The sequence below is a fragment of the Manis pentadactyla genome, chromosome 4 (assembly GCF_030020395.1).
Source record: "Manis pentadactyla isolate mManPen7 chromosome 4, mManPen7.hap1, whole genome shotgun sequence".
Classification (NCBI taxonomy): Eukaryota; Metazoa; Chordata; class Mammalia; order Pholidota; family Manidae; genus Manis; species Manis pentadactyla.
This window is the reverse complement of record NC_080022.1, coordinates 8,159,136-8,182,030: the sequence shown is the minus strand read 5'-3', so window position 1 is coordinate 8,182,030 and position 22,895 is coordinate 8,159,136. Positions and strand designations below refer to the sequence as shown.

The following is a 22,895-nucleotide window of genomic DNA, read 5'->3' as shown; positions in this document are numbered from 1 at the left end:
ATGTGACAGAAAGCAGAGTACATGCTCCCTGGGGTGTCTTTTATAAAGGGCTCTAATCCCATTCATGAGGTCTCTTCCCTTCTGGCCTAGTCACCTCCCAAAGACCCCACCTCCAAATACCATCACTTTGGGGATTAGTCTTCAACATACGAATTTGGGGGAACACATATATTCAGTTTATAGTATTCCTTCCCTGGCCCCACAAATTCATGTTAGAAAACATGCAAAATATATTTATTCTGTTCCAACAGCCCCAAAAGTCATAATTCATCCTAGGATCAACTCTAAAGTCTCATCTAAATATCACCTAAATCAGGTATGGGTAAGATTCTAGGTATGATTCATCTTGAGGCAGAATTTGTCTCCAGGTGTGAACCTGTAAAACCAAAGAAGTTATATGCTTCCCAAGTACACTGATGGGACAGGGGAGGATAGACATCCCATTCTTAAAGGGAGAAACAGGAAGAAGGAAGGGGTGACAAGTGCAAAACTGAGCAAGGCAAACTTCCTCAGCTCTCAAGTCCTGAGAATAATCCCATTTGACTGGATCTTCTGCCCTCCAAACCCTCTGGGGTGACAGTCTGCCTTCTGGACCCACCGGGGTGCAGTCCTGCCCCTGCAGCTCCTCCAGGCAGGCAGCTCTTCCAGGAGGCTTTGCCCCCGTAGCTTTGGGCAGAGTTCAGCTGGCCTGTTAAAAGCAAGGCAATGGTCCCCCCACTTTTTTTTTTTTGATACTGTTATATTTTTGGTGGTTTTTTTTTTTTGGTATCATTAATATACAATTACGTGAGCAACATTGTGGTTACTAGATTCCCCCCATCATCAAGTCCCCACCACATACCCCATTACAGTCACTGTCCATCAGTGTAGTAAGATGCTATAGAATCACTACTTGTCTTCTCTGTGCTATACTGCCTTCCCCATGCCCCCTCCCACATTATGTGTGCTAATCATAATGCCCCTTTTTCCCCTTATCGCTCCCCAGTCCCTTTCCCTTTGGTAACTGTTAGTCCATTCTTGGGTTCTGTGAGTCTGCTGCTGTTTTGTTCCTTCTGTTTTTTCTTTGTTCTTATACTCCACAGATGAGTGAAATCATTTGGTACTTGTTTTTCTCCGCCTGACTTATTTCACTGAGCATAATACCTTTTGGCTCCATCCATGTTGTTGCAAATGGTAGGATTTGTTTTCTTCTTATGGTTGAATAATATTCCATTGTGTATATGTACCACATCTTCTTTATCCATTCATCTACTGATGGACACTTCGGTTGCTTCCATTTCTTGGCTATTGTAAACAGTGCTGTGGTAAACATAGGGGTGCATCTGTCTTTTTGAAACTGGCCTCCTGCATTCTTAGGGTAAATTCCTAGGAGTGGAATTCCTGGGTCAAATGGTATTTCTATTTTGAGTTTTTTGAAGAACCTCTATACTGCTTTCCACAATAGTTGAACTAATTTACATTCCCACCAGCAGTGTAGGAGGGTCACTTGTCAGCATTTGTTGTTGTCGGTCCCCCTTTTAAAAAAACGAAGAGGCAGCCCTGATCTCTGAATCACCTTCAGGATCTTTCTTACCCTGTCTTAAATAATAGTGCACGTTCACTGCAGGGTAGCCCCGCAGTCCTCTCCTGTCAAATCCAAGAAGTCCCAACAGCCTTCCTTTATCCTCCTGTCTCTTTGTCGTTCAGACTGGCTTGGTAGTTTCCTGCTAGGGGAGCCGATCAGGTCCATACTGATTTCCATATCACAGCATCGTGTAGCCAGACTTGTGTTCTCTTCCAAACACTTTCTCATTTTTTACAATATGGATAGGCTAAGAATTTTCCAAAATCTGTAAGTTCTGGTTTATTTTTGCTTAATAATGCTATCACCAAGTTGTTTCTCTCCCTCACATTTGCCATAAGCAGTCAGAAGGAGCCAAGCCACTCCTTTAACACTTTATTTAGAAATCTCCTCAGCTAAATACCCAATTTTCAATGCTTACAAGTTCTACCTCCACAAGACACTAGAAAATGGACACAATTCAACCTTTTTTTTTGTCATTTTATAACAGGATTGCCCTTTCTCTATCCAATAACACAGTCCTCATTTGCATCTGAAAATTCATCAGAATGGCCTTTACTGCCCATATTTCCACTAACATCCTGTTCATGATTACTTAGGTAATCTCTAAGAAGACAGAGGCTTTCTTTCCAGTTGTCCTCTTTCCTTTCAGAGACCTCATCAGAATTGCCTTTGGAGTCCCTTCATGGCATCTAGGCTTTTCTAGCAGGCACCTCAAAGCCCTCCTTCCAGCCTCTGCCTGTTACCCAGGTCCACAGCCACTTCCACATCTCTAGGTATTTGCTACTGAGCACCTCACTTCTTGGTACCGATTTCTTGTCTGAGTCCATTTGGGCTGCTGTAACAAAATGCCATAGCCTGGGTGCCTTAAATAACAGATGTCTATTTCTCATAATTCTGGAGGCTGGGAAGTCCAACCTCAGGGACCAGCATGGTTGGGTACTGGTGAGTACCCTCTTCCGTGTTGCACGCTGCCAATTTCTCACTGTGTCCTCAAGTGACAAAGAGCAAAGAGCACTTGCCCTCTAGGGGCTCTTTTATATGGACACTAATCCCATTTTGGGGATCTCTATCTCCATGACCTAATCACCTTACCAAAAATGTTTCTGATTGAGACATCTATAGAATTAAAGATACAAAACAGCCAGTGCTTACTAAATGGACATGCAGCTCTAACTGCCTATCAAGCCTATTCTTTTTCATACTTTTGGTAACTTCTCTTCTCATGTGTCTTAGAGGATGTGGTCAGAACCAAATGTTCTTTACCTTCAGGAGTGACACTGAGGTCTCCCAGTTCTGGATGGTTCTGCCCTCTTTGAGGTCACAGATTCTGCTGTGACGGTCTCTGAATCCTTAGTATCCATCAATAGCACCAGAGAGGCACTTTAAAAGTTGTAGTTACAGTTGATGGGCTAAACAAGCTATTAATGACAGTTGCTTTTAACACTTAAAATGGTCAGGCTGTGTTGCCTAACCACAAGGACAAGTAGGTCATCACTCTCAAACATAAGAAACATAAATGAGACCTCTGTAGAAAGAAAAAAAAAAAAGTTGTAGTTACAGTCAGTATATGCACCACTGTGGGTTAGTGTCTGGGAATACTCTGTTCTTTAATAGCTGCTCTCCCCTCTCCCCCTACCCCACTCTCTGAGAAATTTTCCCAGAAGGTGAGGTCAACCACAGAGGCTGACTTAGAGCCTTGGTTTTTTGTTTTTTATGGTAACATTTTTTTTCCCAACATTAACCTTGTTACAAAAAGTTCACACCTAAGTTACTCAGTTGTGTAAATATAAAAATATGAATAAATTTCAGCAACTATAGGTTTTGATTAGTACAATATAGCAATATAGCTGCTCCCCCCAACTTTATGAGGAATAATGACAAAATAATTGCATATGTTTAAAATATACAGCATGATGATTTGATGTTCATTATGGAATGATTACCAAGATCAAGATAATTAACACATCCATCACCTCGCATAGTCACCTCTCATGTGTGTGTATGTGTATGTGTGTGTGTGTGGTAAGAATGCTTAAGATCTACTCTCAGCAGATTTCAAGTATACAATACTGTATTATTAAACATAGTTACCATGCTGTACATTAAATCCTCAGAACCTACTGATCTGACAACTGAAAGTTTGTGCCCTTTGGCCTACATCTCCCTCTTTCCCCATCCTCTATACCCTGGCATTCTATTCTGTTTCTATGAAATCAGCTTTTTTTTTTTAGATTCCACATATAAGTAATACCATACAGTATGTCTTTCTGTTTTATTTCACTTAGTATAATGCCCTCCGTATTTATCCATGGTGCCACAAATGGTAGCATTTTCTTCTCTTTTACTGCTGAATACTATTCCATGTGTGTGTGTATGTATGTGTACTACATTTTATCTGTTCATCTGTTGAAGGACATGTAGGTGTATCCATGTCTTGACTATTGTGAATGATGCTGCAGTGAACATGAGAGTGCCCATCTCTCTTTGAGCTGGTGAATTCATTTCCTTCGGATAGATACCCAGAAGTGGAGTTGCTGGGTCACATGGTAGTTCTAGTTCTAATTTCTTAAGGAACCTCCATACTGTTTTCCAGTGGCTGTACGAGTTTGTATTCCAATCAGTGTTGTACACGGGCGCCCTTTTCTCTATATCCTCTCCAATACTTGTTTTCTTTTGTCTTTTTGATAATAGCCATCCTGCCAGGTGTGAGGTGATATGTCTCACTGCAGTATTGGCTTACATTTCCCTGGTGATTCATGATGTGGAGCACCTTTTTGTGTTATCTATCGGCCATTTGGATGCCTTGTTTGGAAAATGTCTATTCAGGTCCTTTGCACGTTTTTAAATTGGATTATTTGCTTTTTCAATGTTGAGTTGTATGAATTCTTTATATATTTTGGATTTTGCAAATGTTTTTTCTCAATTCATAGGTTGCTTTTTCGGTTTATTGATGGTTTCCTTTGCTTTGCAGAAGCTTTTTAGTTTGACGTAGTCCCAGTCATTTATTTTAGCTTCTGTTGCCTAGAGCCTCAGGGTTTTTTAGTTGTGGGGTATATAGGAGCTGAGAAAATTATTAGCTACTTCTGCCGTAGGCATCTTGTACTCTTCCTCCTCTTTATCTCCTTTAACCTCCTGATCTTTCAATACTCTCTTTCCTAGCGCTGTGCTGGCTGCTGAGCATCTCAGATTCCCACACCCACCTTAGGAAGTTTCTGCATAAATGACCGCCCTGTGGGAGCCCTACTCCAGTATGCATCTCTACTCATTTATGTGCTAGTTTGCTCATGTAGAAGACAGGAGTGTTGGTTTGCAAAGTATTTTGAAGCCAAGTGATGACTTTGGCCCCTGTCAGGATTAGGTGGGTAGGCCAGTATCTGACCTCTTCCAATGGCTGCTGCCCTTTTTGTCCCTCGTTTTTTCGTTTTGGCTTCCTGCTTCTCCTTTGGTTTCCCCAAAGACTGCAAGACTCTTTCTCACTGGTGACCCTCTGGTTTTTCAGTTAAACTTCTTGCCATACTCTAAATAAATGGTAATGGTAATAATTGAAAAACAAGTTTTAAAAGGGTTTATTGTAGAAGGAAAAGAAACTGAATGTATAAATCAAACTACAATTTTTCTTACAAAGCAAAATGCGTATGTACAGCATGAATTATTAACCGTAGTGTAATCTACCTCCCTTCTTCAGCCATTTTTTATAGACAAGATAAAAACGGAAGCTCTTTGAGCTCTTTCCTTATAAAGTAAATAAAAGTAAATATATCTGTGTTGACTAAAATATTGAATATTTTAAAGAAGTTTTGTGTAAGCATGCACGAGGGACTTTCCCCCAGCTCCACTTGGAGCTCCCCAGCCACTGCTAGACCCACTGTGTGTCTGTCAGTGCTGTACCCTGACTGAGGCCATGAAGGGGAGGTGCTTCAAGGACAGTTGCAAGGCCCAGTGCCCTCAAGTTTCCTCCAAGCAAGTCCAGCCTGGGTCAGTTCACCTCCAGCAGAACAATTTTTGTCTTAAAAAAAAAAAGTGTAGACTGAAAGTAATTTCACTGGATTTAAAAATAGAAACCCCTCTACTCCACCACCTTCTTTCACACCTTTCTCTACCACCCCAAGGCCTCTCCTTGAGAATCAAAATAATATGGTTCTTTTTAGCAAAGGGATTTGTTTTCTGCCCTCACATAACCTCGGCCATAACGTAAATAGAGAAAATGATTTCACAGGAAAATCGTGTAGAAAGGAGAAGTTGCTGCCATGATAGGGATCACTGGCAGAAAGAGCCCCCTCAGGGCCGCCTCCTGAGAAGTGTGTGTATCAGGACCCATTGTGTTTAAAAGCTTCATCCCGTTGACTGTAACATCCTGGGTATATATAATTTATCGTGCTTCTCAGAGACTTACTCTCTTGGTGAAGAGTATAGGCCCCTCCCCTTTCTGTATTCTCTTCCTCTCCTCTGCCCTTGCCCAGCCTCCATTTGTCCCGATTTCTCTAGCCCCGCTCCACAGCAGGCCTTCTTTTAGGGCTTGAAGTCTTCTGGGCGTATTTTCATCTCTACCCGTTTGAGGGAGTAGGTAGACCCATGCCAGCCATACCAGGTGATGCCATCCAGGTGCTGGTTGTGCTCTCCAAGGCGGTAGTAAACGCCATTGAGGTTGGAGTCTGTGCAGCAGTTGTACCAGTATCCACCTGGCACAAAAAAACAGCAGTGCTAGTAAGCAGACTTTATCCTCCCCTGGGAAATAGCTGAGAGACTGGACATCAGGGATTTGTTTTTTTGAACAGTAGCTAAGCAATTATGGCAATGTCAACAAGAAATGCAAAAGCCAGAACACCAACTGTGCAGTTAGAAATTCAGCCTTTCTCCTCAAGTGGGACTGTGGGCTTATACCTGAACTTGCCCGTACCCTTAAATCTCACCTTTGCGTAGCTGGGCGCACTTGTCTAAGCAGTTGTCATTGTCCTTGTCCTTGGTGCTGAAGGCTGTGCTGTTATGATAGATGAGGGCATCATTCCCCACGTTCCCACTGTAGTTCCCCAGGAAGAGGCGATAGCTGTTTAGTTCATTGCCCAAAATAAAGTGGCTGTACTCAGCATAGCGCATGTTGCCCTCCCAGTCCTGAGAGGGAGGAGGCAGAGCCTTAGAAAACTGTGGCCAGGGCTTCATTTCATATCACCCTGTACCTCTTCTCTCTCTCCATCCCACAGCCATACAACTTTTTACTGCTGGGAGTCTAGTAAGGCTTTATTACTTGTTTACTTCTAGTTTACCACACTTACCTGGGAATCAGAAAACAAGGGTCCTAAGTCAGACTTCTCTCCTGAGTCACCATATGGCCTTGATTAGTCTATCTTTCTGTATCCCCTCACTTCCCTATCTGTGAGTTGTAGATGTGTGGTTTTGCTTTGTCCCACTCAGAGATGCCATAAGAGTAATTTGAGAATATATTGATGCTTCAAGGTCTTTGATGAAGGTTACCAACCAGTAAGATTTGCACATAGAGGACCTCATGTCCGGGCCGGTGGTTAGCCCAGCTAACTGTTGGGTTACTCTGCTCTGAGCTAAGTCCAGCTTCTTGTGTATCTGCAGCCTCACTTTTGTGAAAAATAGGAAAAAAACATATTCTTCCTCAACTGTACTACAACCTGCAGAAAAACCACTGTAATAAATATAGAAGCCTATGGTGAATAAGAATAGGAATGACATCCCCATAGCAGTGCACAGTTGTATGTGGCAGCCTGATCCAGTCCTGGGGACCCAGGCCTTGTGCTCACCTCCATCTCCACACGTAGCCGAGTTGGCCGTCTAGAGAGCCGGTGGATGTGTTCATTCCCCAGCCAGAAGTCCCCACGGGTGCTGCCAAAGCCCTGTTTATACTGCTTCCAGTCCCGGTAAAAGGAGACAAGGCCACTCTTTCGTCTCTGAATGGTGGTCCAGCCACCCCCTGATGTCTCCATGTCACAGAACACCTGGAACAGAGAGGATATTCTGGTCAGGGACCCACAGAGGCGAGGCGGCAGGAGGGCGAGGGCAGGCCTCAGCACCTTTCTCCCCTCCCCCAGAGGCAGTGGATGTGTGCACTTCCATTGTCACCTAGGCTCCCTCTGGCGGCGGTACTACCCACGTGCGGGCAAGCCGGAGCAAGGTGTGCAGAGGAAGAATTATCAGCACTGAGGAGGGGGCGAGTGCATATGGTTGGAAGGGAAGAAAGTTCAGGCACTCCTGGTAATGCCTCTACACCTAACCTCTGTTATCCTCTCCCAGAGAGAAGCTGCTCTAGAACATGGCAGGAGATTTCAACTAGTTAAGTGTGGTTATAAAATTACCTAATCGATGTTAGACAGTTTGGTATTTGATAGTGATTTGAAGGGGCAAAACAAATGACTGGATTTTTTTTTCTCCATAAATTGAATGTTTGGATAGTTCTGGTATTTGATGTTTGCTTCTCTGTCTTGAGTTCCTTTATTTTTAGACTGTAACCAGCCCTGCTGTTCCCAGCCCTCGGAGGGGGTGGAGGACAGATGATGGAACGTGGGCACTGGGTTGTGATGGCCTCACCTCCAGCTCAGGGCTGCCCAGGAAGTCATCCGGAGGAAGCTTATACACTCCAGAGATGCGATAGTTCTTCTGGTAGAGAGACGAGCAGTCATAGATGGCATCTACAAAAGGGGCAAACCACAGATAGGAGTTGGCATCCAAACCCAGGGGTTCCGTAGCAAGCAGGCATTTCAGCTGCATCTAAATTGAAAGTTTAAAAACTGAGACTTCATTATTACCACAAAATTCACATGAGTGTTCTTTACTGGGCAATGTCTGGGTTTTGGAGACATGACATCAGGAGAAGAAGAGGAAGTGTGTTTTGGCTTCACTTGTGGTGGGGCTGCAGGGTGGGGAAGCCCTTCACCTTGGTAGCATCAAACAGATGGTTTCAAGTTAACTCAGAAGTAAATTATCTTGCTGTAGCTCTAGGCCATGAATTCTAGAAACATTACAATGTGTGAGAGTCATGTGACAGATGCTCCTGTTTAAATTTCAACTTCTGGGACAGCCAGCCTCTGTTACCAAATAAGCTACGAGTATCTCATAGGGTCTAATTTGTTGTTTCTTGGTTTGTTTGTTTTTGTTGTTTTTCAGAGATAATGGCTATTGCCTATTAGGACCCTAAATAGGTTTTATAATCTTATCCCCCACCTTATTCTAACACTATTCTCAAATGAAAGTACAAGCACTCTTGGAGGACTTCCCCTGGCAACATTATTTTAAAAAGGAAATCAGAGCATTGCACAGGCTTGTTTTCACTCTGGGGTTAATTTAAATGCTTCCTTAGCTACCCTGGGGCTACTGCTTTATGTCCGATTTTGTCTGAATGTCATTGTTGTGAATATGGAAGAGACAGCCTTTCCTGAAAGGATTCAGAGGACTCTCGCTGCCCAGGAGATGCTTCCTGCCCTCTGTGTCTTGCGATCCCTGGGGGTTGGCGGGGGGCAGGGGGCTGCACTGAACCTTCAAGAAGAGCACAGATAGCAATTGATAGCACTTCTGCTGTGGGAACTGTCCCAGGCTGAGCACGTTGTGGGAGGGAGAGGGGAGCCGCTGGCCTTCTCCCCCTCAGAGTTCTTCACTTCCTGTGACTGAGGAAAGCAGCAGCTTCCTGCTTTCTCCTGGGGCTGTCTGCTTACAAAGTGTAAGGGTGACCCAGCACCTGGTAATAGAGAAGAAAAATGAGGGAGATGTCCGGGCGCAGCAGGAGAGCTGCACTTGGCCCCAGGAAACTGCCTGCTGACAGGTGAGAAGACCCCTGTTTGGGGAGCGGGAAGCAGCAGGGTCAGAGTCTTCTGCCTGGCCTGGTCTTCCATGTATCTGGTTTCATCTCAGAGACCAAGTCAGGACTCACTTGTCTGGAAAATGGATGCGGATTCCTTTCTAGTCCTGAACTGAGTAGTGTTTTATGCATGTTGGTTTAAGCTTCATTTTTAAGCTTTATTTCATGTTAACACTTTTTGTTCATTTGAGCTGCGTGTAACCAGTGACTTACTCTGTACTTTGTTCTTGACTTGGTTTATAATGTGACCAAAAAGTTTTTACATCAGCAAGAATGGACATAACCATAGGATATGCTCCTTACAACTAACACTTTCCTGATAATCTCAGAAAATCAGAGTTCTCTCTGAACAATAAATTCACCTTGGCCCATCTGAGCCAAGCTAACTAGAAAGCCATTTTGCAAAAGAAAACATTAAATGTATCTTATTTTTGACCTACTGAAAATCCAGATTTCACCATTGCACTGTCTTATCTCCTGTCTTATTGGGGAGAACTTTATTTGATATCAGGGGAAAAAATAGAAATATCAGAATTCAGGAAATTTGAGGAGCCTCACCTTTCCTGAACACAAAGAGTTCTTTAAATGGCTTAGACAGTGTATACTTAATTCCAAGCCACTGAGAAAAGAGAGGACACAAAATTCCTTTAGTGCCCATTGTACTAAATCTTAGGGACATGAGAGAACTGTTTCCAAAGCAATAGATGTTAGTTTTGCTGTTCATTCCTGCTTCCTTGAGACTGAGGGTACAACCTGTCAGCTCTGGGTAAGGACAGGGACCAATCACAAAGACTTGAATTCTGTTTCTAGGACTTGCTGTGTCACTTTGGGCAAACCACATAATCTCTCGGTAATTCATAACCTTCACAATGCTGAAATATTGTGTGAATAAAGGGAAATGCAGGTACTGGGTAAATTTACAAAATATTAGATGCCAAAAGAAGAATTCCGTAAGCCTTCACTAAAGAGAAAATAGAGCTGGTGGCATGTACACAGGAAAGTGTACTCCAGAAGAACTCCCAGTAATCATCCTGACAACCAAGTTACCGAGAAACAATGCTACAGACAGAGCACACTTGGCTGTTTTCCGGGGAGCAGGGTGAGCAGTGTGAGGACACATTCTCCTTACCTGCCGAGGTCTGAGTGACAGTCTGAGCTGCCTGCAGCTGCATAATGTCAATCTGGTTATTCATTTCGGAGTACTTGCTCTCAGCATCTGTGAGCCGGGACTCCATGCGCTTGGTGTTGCTCTCCAGTTCCATCACCTGCATGACCACGCTGACCCAGTCCCTCTCCTGCTTCTGACTCACTTCACTCAACAGACTGCTTAGATTGGCCATCTGGGCCTTGAGCTCCTTCACCTCCTCACAGCAGGTGGCCACTTTGAGCTGTGCGGGTGTCTTGCGCTTAGGGGGCTTCTGTGGCCACACGGGGTGGCTGACAAAAGCCACAATGAAAATGCAGAGCCAGGTCACAGCTGAGAAGGTCTTTTTCATCATCTTTCGTGGGCCTGGATGAAAAAGATCTTCCTTTGGGGGAATCTAGACGTGCTCAGTGGAGGTTTGCAAAGCTGCAGCACATTCCAGCCTTACACTTTCCCTCTTGATGTGCTCACCACTCCGTTGTTTCTGTCTTTGCTTGCTCTTGCTTAGCCTTTCTCAAAACTTGAGTTTCCAAAAGTGCAGCTCAATTGGGTATCCTATCGTCTTCCTTCCCAAGCTGAGTGCTCTACAAACTCAGCATCTTAAATACGGTATGCTGCCTGCACCTCCAGCCCCACCATGTCTGCGCATGGTCTATTAGCCCCTCCCAGCTCTTCTGGGAGGGTCAGGTGCCTTTTGGGTGAAGTCAGCGTAAACTTAGGCCAGAGGAAGGGAGGAGGGAGGCAGGGGTGAGTCTGTCTTTCTGCCTGCACAGTCTCTGGGTTGAGACAAGAGGACTGTGAACTTGTGTGTTTCCAGTTTCACCTCTTTGATTATGCCCCTGCCAGCCACTGGCTCAGCTCTCTCAGCAAGCAGGGCAGGGTCAGAAGAATTTCCAATTCCATTCTAAAGGTTATATAACCATGGGGTAAGTGTAAGGTAGGCAAAGAGATTTGAGAATAAGGTCCTCCGCTCGCCCAGGGAGGCCTGTTAATGTAATCCATGCTGTTTGTGCAAGGATCTGGTATATTTTGTCATCCTGCTGAAAATGCTTTGAACAGGGCTGGTTTTTCCTTTCTCTGATCATCATGCAGTGTTTTACAAAATCTGATTTGATCTGGATCTAACACTTTTCTCATATTTGAAAATATCCAATTTAGAAAAAGCTCTAGAAATAGAAGGATAGAGTAAACCTCCTAGGAAGCAAAAAAAGGCTTTGTAGTTTGTATCCACAGGATTTGCTTAGTTGTCTTTTTTTTTTTTTTTTTTTTTTACATATTTTCTCCTTCATTAAAGAATGGGCCATTACTAGCTTTTCATACTTGACATATGGCAAGGAGATGTCACAGAACGGGGATGAAAATTCAGGACTGCTGGACATGGTTTTGAAATGGTCACCCACACTTCTGTCAGTCTTTAGGTAAAACAGGGGACAGGCCATCCTTTGCCCAGGGTTCAAAACGTGGAAAACATATTAAACCACAGAGAAAAGAGTCCTCATCACCTAGTAAACCCATATCTGGAATCTAGTTCCCCTCTTCCTATGCAATATGGTTTGCAAAAATCTGAAATTATTCTTTATACTCTAAATATTACGTATTCCTGAAAATAGGGCTATTGTAAATTTTTGTATACTGTATTTGAAGGACACTTCCTTTGAAAACAAATGGAAAATACCTGGGATTTCAGCAGATCTTAAATCCCTGAAATTAGCTTTCACTCAGAATATATACAAAGGTCCCTCTGTCGTTAAATAGTAAGTCTGTCTTTGGAACTTTTGCCATTTCCATGTTTTGGAGCCACTGAAGTAGTTCTTGAACTGTTGCCATTCAGTGTGGATCCTTCACACACAAACCTGATGCCTGTCGACCCTCAGATCCCCCAGAGTCCTTTTCAGGGCACGGCTTCTAGCTTCTTGGAAAGTCATTTCTGTTCAGGTAGCTAGAGTTAGCAAAGACATTTTTTATCCCTAAATCAAAAAGCAGCAGTGGGTCAGGTGGATCAGGGTGTGTTTTCTCACCTCCCTAGTCTCCTTTGCCTGAAGGGGTGAGGATGTTGTGGGCACCCTATGGCAACTTGTCATTCTGCTCAGAAGAGTCTGTTTAGAATTGGCACTCTCAGCAACCCCTGCTGTCTGTTGGCAAATATCTAGCCCAGCCGGGCACTACAGTCTTAGCAACATGGAGTTCGTTTCACTAACGTGAACCTGGCCCCAGCTGTCAGCATCCAATAGGGTCTGTTAAAGTCCATGAGGACTTTCACGTTGGTCTCCTGGCCATCAAATGACACTGAGCTTAAACCGTGTGCCACAGAAGTGCCGTGTGCCATACAGTCATAGGTAACATCACATGTGCCCCTGCTGTCTTAGAGCTTCTCTATGGCAACGTCACGGAGAAAACATCATGGAACAGTGGAGCTTTTTGGATTCCCAGCTAGCTTTTTGTTTGTTCGTCCCCATAGTCACTTCCCCTGCCCAAACAGGAAAATGTTATGAATAGATTTTCATATCTGGGCAGAAAATGAATCAATCATTCATATCTGCAACCTATGTAGCAATCCTTTCTAAGAAAGGTAGTTTGGATCAGAAGCATCTAGCTTTTAGCACAAGTGCCTATGCTCTGACATTTATTTTTCTGGAAACTTATTTCTAAATAAGGCATAAGTTGGAGACAAAAGCTTTTCTTATTTGAAGATCTTCTTAGATCATCTAAATTGGCCAAATGTCAATAAACCCCCCAAAATTTTGAAAAAAGAAAAAACTAAGAGTGTTTCTTTTTCTTTTTCTTTTTTTTTTGGAGAGGGCATATCTTATATTTATTGATCAAATGGTTGTTAACAACAATAAAATTCTGTGTAGGGGACTCAATGCACAATCATTAATCAACCCCAAGCCTAATTCTCAACAGTCTCCAATCTTCTGAAGTATAACGAACAAGTTCTTACATGGTGAACAAATTCTTACATAGTGAATAAGTTCTTTCATGGTGAACAGTGCAAGGGCAGTCATCACAGAAACTTTTGGTTTTGATCACGCATTATGAACTGTAAACAATCAGGTCAAATATGAATATTCGTTTGATTCTTATACTTGATTTATATGTGGATCCCACACTTCTCCCTTTATTATTATTATTTTTAATAAAATGCTGAAGTGGTAGGTAGATGTAAGATAAAGGTAGAAAACTTAGTTTAGTGTTGTAAGAGAGCAAATGTAGATGATCAGGTGTGTGCCTGTAGACTATGTGTTAATCCAAGCTAGACAAGGGCAAGAAAACATCCACGGATGCAGAAGATTTCAACTAAGAGTGTTTCTTATGCCAGAAGATTATCTATCCTCCACAATGTCCACAACCCTGTGATGTCCTGGATTCTGAATTTCTAAGAGAAGGGGAAGTAAATCCTTGTTTGAGTACAGCTAAACTAGTAGAGGAAGCCAGGACTGGAGCAGTTCTCCACTCTCTGAGAGGCTTTTAATCCTCTCTCCACCCTTCAGTAAACAAAGTGACCATAAAAATGGGAATTAACTGAGAAAAGGTGAAAACCTTTTGGATACTTTATAGTTTTTCCCTTTATCCATTTTGCTGGTAGTTTAAAAGAATCAGCTCGGTGCTCCTGGGAAAGATGTTTTGAAAACAAAGCTTATATTAGTGAGAAAAGCCTCTGAGCTTTTACTTAAACTGGAAATTCCCAGACTTCACAGTGTGGGCTACACTGCCTTGGGTTGGCGCAACGGACTGGACGCATTCAAGCAGCCTGGGGATTACAGAGCTGGGAAAGACCTAGGGATGGTCTCCTTCTACCCAGATGGGAGGGGCATGCCTTATTTTCTTGAAAATATCCCTGTTGAAGAGACTCCTCTTTTTCTAATGTATTCCTCCCCCTATTCTTAAAGTGTTGCTTTCAAAATTGGTGAGGGAGAGAATGGCTCCCCTGAGAACCAGACTCTCAGTTTGTTGAATGAATACATCTCAGAAGAACCTGCCTTGTTGTTAAATTGTATACTTCATGGCAATCTTTCACTTCTTCTGAAGTCTTTTAGTGAGTCACAGCTTGCCTTACTGTATATATAGTCCTTTGACACTTGACCCTCTGTCATTCAGTCCCATTTCTATCTCACCTGCAAGCCCAAGTCCATCACAGAAGGTATTTCCATCACCTCCCTATGCCTTCTAATGTGCCACTTCTCCCAAAGAGTACGTCCTGGGTACATTAGAATTCTTTTCCCTCAGACCTCCTCTCAAGAGTCTATTATTTACTTATAGTACTTAGCAAAAAAGTGTGTCTCTGATCTCTCTCAGGACTTTGTAGCAAACATCTGTTCTGTTCACTAGCTTACTCATTACAGAACACGGTGACAGTGCCGGCCCAGCCTCAAGTGCCCTGAAGTCTAGTTGGAGAGACAGACAGCGGAACTCTAGGACAGTGTGGCATGCTGGAATAGAGGACTCAGAGGAGGAGAAGTGCCCAAGCAGATGAGGTTCTGAATGGCCTCCCAAGGCAAGTGGTACCAGGTTGTAAAGAAAACGGAGGGGGAGAGGGCATTCTGAGCAAAGGTGCAGCTTGGCTTACTGGGAGAATAGAAGTCGTTGAGCATGGCTTAAGAGTGTCCGTTAAAGCTGGAAAGGTGGAGGGGAGCCAGGCCTCAGGGGCCTTAAGAGTCCATGTGAGGGATGTGATTGTTACTCTGGAGACAGAGGGGGTTGTGGAAGGAATCCAAGAAGCTTTTAACTCTTGTTTGTTTTCCTGAGTCTCACTAGGAAGTGGCTTTTTGTAGTTGTCAGACAAGATTTTTAACTGGCAATGGGTGACTTAGAACATGAACATTTCTTAAAATTATATTGCATTCATATTAAGTGCCCTGAAGGGATCATCTGGCTTAAGGATGAAGGAGGCTGTATATGAAGGACTTTAAATATTTGGGTCTAGAATCAGATAAATCTGGGCTTTTATCCCTTCCCATCACTTAGTAGTTATATAATCTGGGCAAATGACTCAACTTCTCTGAGTTTACCAATCTGTGAAATGGAGATGAAAGTCATTATTACTTTACATCATAGGATTTTTATGAGGATTAAGTTAAATAAAGCAAAGGACTAAAAATAGCTAAGGCAGTTTTGAATAAGACAAATAAATTTGGAGCAACTATACTACTAGAAATTACAATTTATCATAAAGCTGCATTAAGGATCTAAAGCAGTATAGTATTGACATAAGGATAGTCAAATAGATAAATGGGGCAGAATTAAGTGTCCAGAAACAGACCCACATATTTATGAACACTTGAGTTATGACAAGGTAGCACCACAGAACAGTGAGGATAAGACAGTCTTTCCAGTACCTTCTGCTGGGGCAGCCAGGTAAAGTGAGGGGAAGAAGCCTGTGAGACTTTGTACCTACACCACACACCAAACTTCAAGTCCAGAGGAGATTTAAATTATAAATGTGAAAGGTCAAACTAAAGCTTCTAGAAGACAATAAATTATTTTCAGCATCTCAGGATAAGCAAAGGTTTAAGATGCAAAAAATACTAACTATACAGGATAGCATTATCAAATGCAATAGAAAGAGTCATTTTTGTTCATCAGAAGATACCAAGAAGATAACTCCAATGTATACCTCTGTGATTACTGTATCCAGAGTATATTTAGAACTCCTAGCAAACAATTTTTTTTAAAGGTAGCCACTTTAATGATGGCTGGAGATATGAATAGCTTCTTATTTCACAAAAGGATATCCAAAAGGCAAAAAAACATGAAAAAGCTGCTGAAGCTCATCAGTCATTATAGAAATTCAAGTTAAAACTATAAAATGCTAGTGCATACCAACCAAAATGACCAAAAAGGAAAACACTGAAAATCTTGACAAAGATGTAGAACATTTGAGATCATCATACACTTCTGGTGGAAGCGTAAATTGATAAAACCACTTCAGAGAACAATTTTTCAGCATCTTCTAAAGCTGAACATACCCTGTAACTCAGCAGTTCTACTGCTGGATATATTCCCACCAGAAATGCAAGCACACATACAGCAAAGACACGTGTAAGAACATTCATAGTAACATCACTCATCATAGCCAAAAACTGAAAACAACCTAAATGCCCATCAACAGTGAGAAAGATAAATTGCGGCGTATTCACACGGTGAAATACTCTTCAGCAGTAGAAAGAAAAAACCATGGCGTGCAACACCAACATGCACAAACGTAATGTTGAACGTTTGTATGAAGTTCAAACCTGGCAGAACTAACCAATTATGTCAGGTGTCAGATGAGCATGAAGGGATGGGAAGGGAGCTGTGACTGGCAGAAGGCCCAGCTGCGTTAGGGATGCTGGCAGTGTGCTGTGCTCTGTCTCTTGGTTTGGGTGGTAGTTAAAAGGGTATCTTTACATTGTGATCATTTATCAAGCTATAACCATGTATACTTTACTATGTATGTGTGCTGTACTTGGTACTTCAGCTAGGAAGTTTGTTTTTAAATAGTGCACTGAAACACTTAGAGTAGTGCCTGACACATAGTCGGTGTCCAGCAAATATGAAGTATTTATTATTTAGGTATGCAATTATCATCTCATCAGAAAAGCCTTCCCTGCCCACCCAAATCTAAAATAAGTCTCCCATGTTACTCTCTCTCTTAGTGCTCTGCTTTCTCCATGGTATTTACCTCCACACCACTTACTTCAGTTTGTTTTGGGTAATGTACCTCATTGACTGTTAGCTCTGTGGAAGCAAAGACCTTATCTGTCTGCTATACCACAGTAGCTCTAGCGTCTAGTACTTAGCACAATGCCTAGGACAAAAGACATACTTAATTGGAACTTGTCAAATGAAGTAATGAATTCTCAACAGAAGGTTCTCTTCCCCTAAATAAACATCTGTTAATGGAGATGTAGTCTCTGTCCATGGTCACTGCTAGTGTGTTGTCCTGGGAAGCTCTTCACTGCAAGGCACTGCAGTCTCACCTGCTGTAAGTCCAATTTTCTTCTGTGGGTCTTAGTCATAGAATCACAGTGAGACCTGGAAGAGTTGAAATGATTTGGTTCAACCTTATTTTTAATCAGTAACTGGAGGTAGCATCCTTACTATATAATCACTTTGTCTCCCTGAAAACCATCAATTGGTGCCTCGCCCCCCTTCTTTACATATGAAAAGATGAGCGAGAGGACCACAACACATTTGGGGTAGGGTTTTGTCCCACTCCAGTTTATTCTGGAGGCCTGTGTAACTCGCTTATCTGATTACTTCAACCTGCACTGGCCTGTCAGTTAACTTTCATCACAGCCTGAGGGGCCACATGTAGCAATTAAGAAGAAAGTAACATGTCCCCATAAAAACAGCCATATTCTGGGCATCTGTATTTCTATAATTTATCCAGCGACCTAACAAATCTCCCCACAGGGGGATCAAATGCCCATTACACTACAATTGCAGAACATTACTCTTAGCCAGAGACCAGCCCCTGTCACCGGTGCAGCACAGGATCACAAGATTGTGCCCAGTCACCCTGGGACCTCAGAGCTTCCCTGCTGGCTGGACTGCTGCTGCCCACACTTCGGTAGCACTAATGGGAAAGAGGGCTGTAATTCTTCCAAAATGTTGGAGAAGTGAGCCCGTTATGCCTGAATGACCAGTTAACAGCAGGGGTGACTGGGCTTCAGAGTCTCCAGACAAGCAGCGAGATGGATAAACAAACCCACTCTGTGTCTTAATTCTAAACACATGTTCCCAGGGTGTCACTGTTGTGTGCACTTGGAGTGTGAGTCCTGCTTTTACAGTTGTCCCGTGGCTTCCAGAAAAGGTACACAGTCTTATTCTTTTTTCACAACTCTGCAGAAGAAAAAGCACTCCATCCAGAGGGGTGAGGGTTTGCTCAAAGCTCCTCACTGCTTGGCAAAAATACATTCCAAACCTTGCTCATGCTGACTTCAAAAGTGTTATGTGCCTCTAGGGATCTATACTCCCTGTAGAAGCTCCAGGTGGCAAAGAGCAGACAGGCAGAGGAGCCCACTTTGTGGCCAGAGCACAAGCACAGGTGGTATCTTCCTTTTGGCCTCACCGTTTGCTTGAATTGCCTTTCACATCCAGCCAACCCCAGGACGTCAGGTCTCAGCAATCACAAGTAGAGTGTGAATTCATTTCTCTTAAGACTTCTACAGGTTCACTGTACAACAGCTAGCCTTTATAGAGCACCTTACAAACCCCAAGGAAAACTGCTTTTCTGTGCAGAAAGCTGGCTGTCAATGAGCTGTAAGAAGGGAAGAGTCCTGGGGTTTCTCCTGAAGATGTCCAAAAGGACAGAGGGGCTTTCATTGCAACCAAAGACAATCTAAAGGGAGAAGTGTCTGTAGGTCATCAGTAAGCCTCGGCTCTTCTGCCGCATAGAGCTCCCCTGCAGGAGTGCTTTGAGATTGAATGAGACAACTCTTACGGTGAGTTAGAGAAGCTGCTTCTGATTTTTATGTACCACTTATCAGAGGGGTGGGAAAAACTGCAGGCAGCTAAACTGTGTGACTGCTCTGAAGCCTTATGTAAACTATATCATGATTCAGAAGTTAAAGTGTGCATCTCTGAACTGATGAAATACAGGAGGTGCTGGGTTCCACCACACAGCCACCTCTGACACAGCAGTAATGATGAAATGTAGCAGTGATGACACCACTGGTCTCTCCAAATTCTTTTGGACATCTCATTGGCTCTAAATCTTGGTAACCCAGTTACAGATTCACAGTGATCCTCTTCTGTCCACTTTTCCTTGCTAAGAAGTTAGGCATATTTTTTTTCTTCTCCCTGATCCCAGAATGGGCATCAATATTTCTATAATGTGGCCTAACTCCTGAATGGACTAGAAGACTAGCTCACATCCTATCCAATTAAGTGTGGAGAGTTTAAAGTTGCCAAATCACTAGATGCCAGCCTATGTAATTTTTGTTTCCCAACTTCATCCACATAATAGACTGAGTCAGAGCTTTTGAACATTGAGAAGCCAAGAAATCAAGATTTTACCCAAAATACCAACTCTGCTTTGAGTCAGAGTAATTGAAAATTAACGTTGGGTTTAGTCTACCAGTCCTCCCTGCTTTTATTCCTCTTCACCTTTTCCTGATTGTTTCTTTTTAATTGTCTCTCTCAGAACTCTTCATTTCACTCTGGATGTGAAGAAGCTGAAAGGAGGAGAAAAACCTCCAGGCACCACCAGAAAAGGAGTAGTGCTCATTGTCGTAGAATAAAAAGATAATGGCCAATTTGTCAGGAAGTGTTGACAAGAAAGATAAAGTTGGAAGTAATTAACTGGCTGACATGCTGGGAGTGATGCGCCTGCCAATAGCTCCCTAAATCACCCAGAGCCTTGGAAATGTGACAGCCATTCATCATTTTTACAACATGCCTCTGACAGGCCCCTGGGTTGGAAACCCGGCCAGCACAAATTGTGTGCTTTGACACTCTGAGGCTGTGCAGCCTCTCAGTGCCTTGTGCTGGGTTGTGCCAGTGCACCCGGGCTCCTCGTCCAGCCTGGAGGTGCCTGGAGGTGCTGTGTAAAATGGGACAACTTGCCTGGCTTATTATTGCTCAGCACTGTGTTTGCCCTCAAGGGGTGGGCACACTGATTCCCAGAGCTGACCTTGCAGACTCCTACAGGACAGATACTTGAAGAGCATAGAGAGCTGAATGTGTGCTCCTAGGCAGCCCTCCTGATGCCTCGTAATCTAATAAGGCTGTTCTCAGCCAGCCAAGGGGGTGCATCCACTAGACTGGTTACATGCATGGGATCTAATGATGAATCCAGGATGAAATTATGCAGCTGTTAAAAGTAATTATGAAGACTGGATAAAGTGGGAAAAGCCTCTTTTATGTGAGAAAGTGGAAATTCTGTGAAAGCTCTGATCACCACTGTGTGTCAAATATGTATTTATACAGAATATGCAGAGGTGAAAATAATATTTGGGAAAGGTGATTAAACTGTTGTGAACATCCCTTCCCCAAATTTTTCTTAATTAAGAAAAAAAGATACACCCACCCCCGCCAATCTTGAGAAGATGGGCTTTTTCTTTTTTTTTTAAAGGTATCATTGATATACACTCTTATGAAGGTTTCACGTGAAAAAGCATGTGGTTATGACATTCACCCATATTATCAAGCCCCCCCATCCCGTTGCAGTCACTGTCAATCAGTGTATTAAGATGCCACAGAGTCACTACTTGTCTTCTCTGTGCTACACTGTCTTCCCCACGATGCCCCCCACAACATGAGTACTAGTCATAATACCCCTCAATCCCCTTCTCCCTCCCTCCCCACCCACCCTCCCCTAACCCTCCCCTTTGGTAACTGCTAGTCCCTTCTTGGAGTTTGTGAGTCTGCTGCTGTTTTATTCCTTCAGTTTTGCTTCATTGTTATACTCCACAAATGAGGGAAATCATTTGGTATTTGTCTTTCTCTGCCTGACTTATTTCAGTGAGCATAATACCCTATAGCTCCATCCATGTTGCAAATGGTAGGATTTCTTTCTTTCTTATGACTGAATAGTATTCCATTGTGTGTATGTACCACATCTACTATATCCATTCATCTACTGATTGACACTTAGGTTGCTTCCATATCTTGGCTATTGTAAACAGTGCTGCAGTAAACATAGGGATGCATATGTCTTCTTGGCCATCTGAATTTCTTATTTGGAGAAGTGTCTGTTCATATCCTCTGCCCATTTTTTAATAGGGCTATTTGCTTTTTGGTTGTTGAGGCATGTGAGTTCTTTATATATTTTGGATGTTAACCCCTTGTCAGATATGTCGTTTACAAATACATTTTCCCATACTGTAGGATGCCTTTTTTTCCTACTGATGGTGTCCTTTGCTGTACAGAGCTTTTTAGCTTGATATAGTCCCATTTGTTCATTTTTGCTTTTGTTTCCCTTGCCTGAGGAGATGCACTCAGGAAAAAGCTGCTCGTGTTTATATTCAGGAGATTTTTGCCTATGTTTTCTTCTATGAGTTTTATGGTTTCATGACTTACATTCAGGTCTTTGACCCATTTTGACTTTACTTTTGTGTATGGTATTAGACAATAATCCAGTTTCATTCTCTTACATATAGCTGTCCAGTTTTCCCAGCACAAGTTGTTAAAGAGGCTGTCATTTCCCCATTGTATGTCAATGGCTCCTTTATCATATATTAATTGACCATATATGCTTGGGTTTATATCAGGGCTCTCTATTCTGTTCCATTGATCCATGGGTCTGTGCTTGAGCCAGTATCAAATTGTCTTGATTACTTTGGCTTTGTAGTAGAGCTTGCAGTTGGGGAGCATAATCCCCCCAGCTTTATTCTTCCTTCTCAGGATTGCTTTGGCTATTTGGGGTCTTTTGTGGTTCCATATGAATTTTAGAATGATTTTCTCTAGTTTGGTATTTGATAGGGATTACATCAAATCGGTAGATTGCTTTAGGCAGGATGGCCATTTTGGCAATATTAATTCTTCCTATCCATGAGCACAGGATGTGTTTCCATTTATTGGTATCTTCTTTAATTTCTCTCATGAATGTCTTGTAGTCTTCAGAGTATAAGTCTTTCACTTCCTTTGATAGGTTTATTCCTAGGTATTTTATTCTTTTTGATGCAATTGTGAATGGAATTGTTTTTCTGATTTCTCTTTCTGCTAGTTTATCGTTAGTGTATAGGAATGCTACAAATTTCTGTGTATTAATTTTGTATTCTGCAACTTTGCTGAATTCAGATATTAGATCTAGTAGTTTTGGAGTGGATTCCTAGGGTTTTTATGTACAATATCATGTCATCTGCAAACAGACAGGTTAACCTTTTCCTTACCAATCTGGATACCTTTTATTTCTTTTGTGTTGTCTGATTGCCATGGATAGGACCTCCAGAACTATGTTGAATAAAAGCGGGAAGAGTGGGCATCCTTGTTTTGTTCCCGATCTTAGAGGAAAAGCTTTCAGCTTCTCGCTGTTAAGTATGATGTTTGCTGTGGGTTTGTCATATATGGCCCTGATTATGTTGAGGTACTTGGCCTCAATACCCATTTTGGTGAGAGGTTTTATCATGAATGGGTGTTGAATTTTGTCTAATGCTTTTTCAGCATCTATGGAAATGATCATGGTTTTTGTCCTTCTATTTGTTGATGTGGTGGATGATATTGATGGATTTTCAAATATTGTACCATCCTTGCATCCCTGGAATAAATCCTACTTGATCATGATGGATGATCTTTTTGATGTATTTTTGAATTCGGTTTGCTAATATTTTGTTGAGTATTTTTGCATCTATGTTCATCAGGGATATTGGTCTGTAATTTTCTTTCTTTGTGGTGTCTTTGCCTGGTTATGGTATTAGAGTGATGCTGGCCTCACAGAATGAGTTTGGAAG

At 42.5% G+C, this 22,895-nt stretch overlaps 2 protein-coding genes across 5 annotated transcripts in view; one reads left to right on the top strand and one right to left on the bottom strand.

Annotated features, from left to right (window-relative positions):
• Positions 1–22,895, top strand: part of MTOR (mechanistic target of rapamycin kinase) — a 144,647-nt gene that overhangs the window by 69,408 nt on the left and 52,344 nt on the right. The gene's annotated exons all lie outside the window — the stretch shown is intronic.
• ANGPTL7 (angiopoietin like 7) lies at positions 5,114–11,150 on the bottom strand. Its single transcript, XM_036925186.2, has 5 exons — positions 10,507–11,150; positions 8,114–8,214; positions 7,330–7,524; positions 6,475–6,673; positions 5,114–6,243 (listed from the first exon to the last, which is right to left on the bottom strand). The coding sequence occupies exons 1-5, from the start codon at positions 10,874–10,876 to the stop codon at positions 6,074–6,076; spliced, it is 1,035 nt and encodes a 344-aa protein (XP_036781081.1). The 5' UTR covers positions 10,877–11,150; the 3' UTR covers positions 5,114–6,073.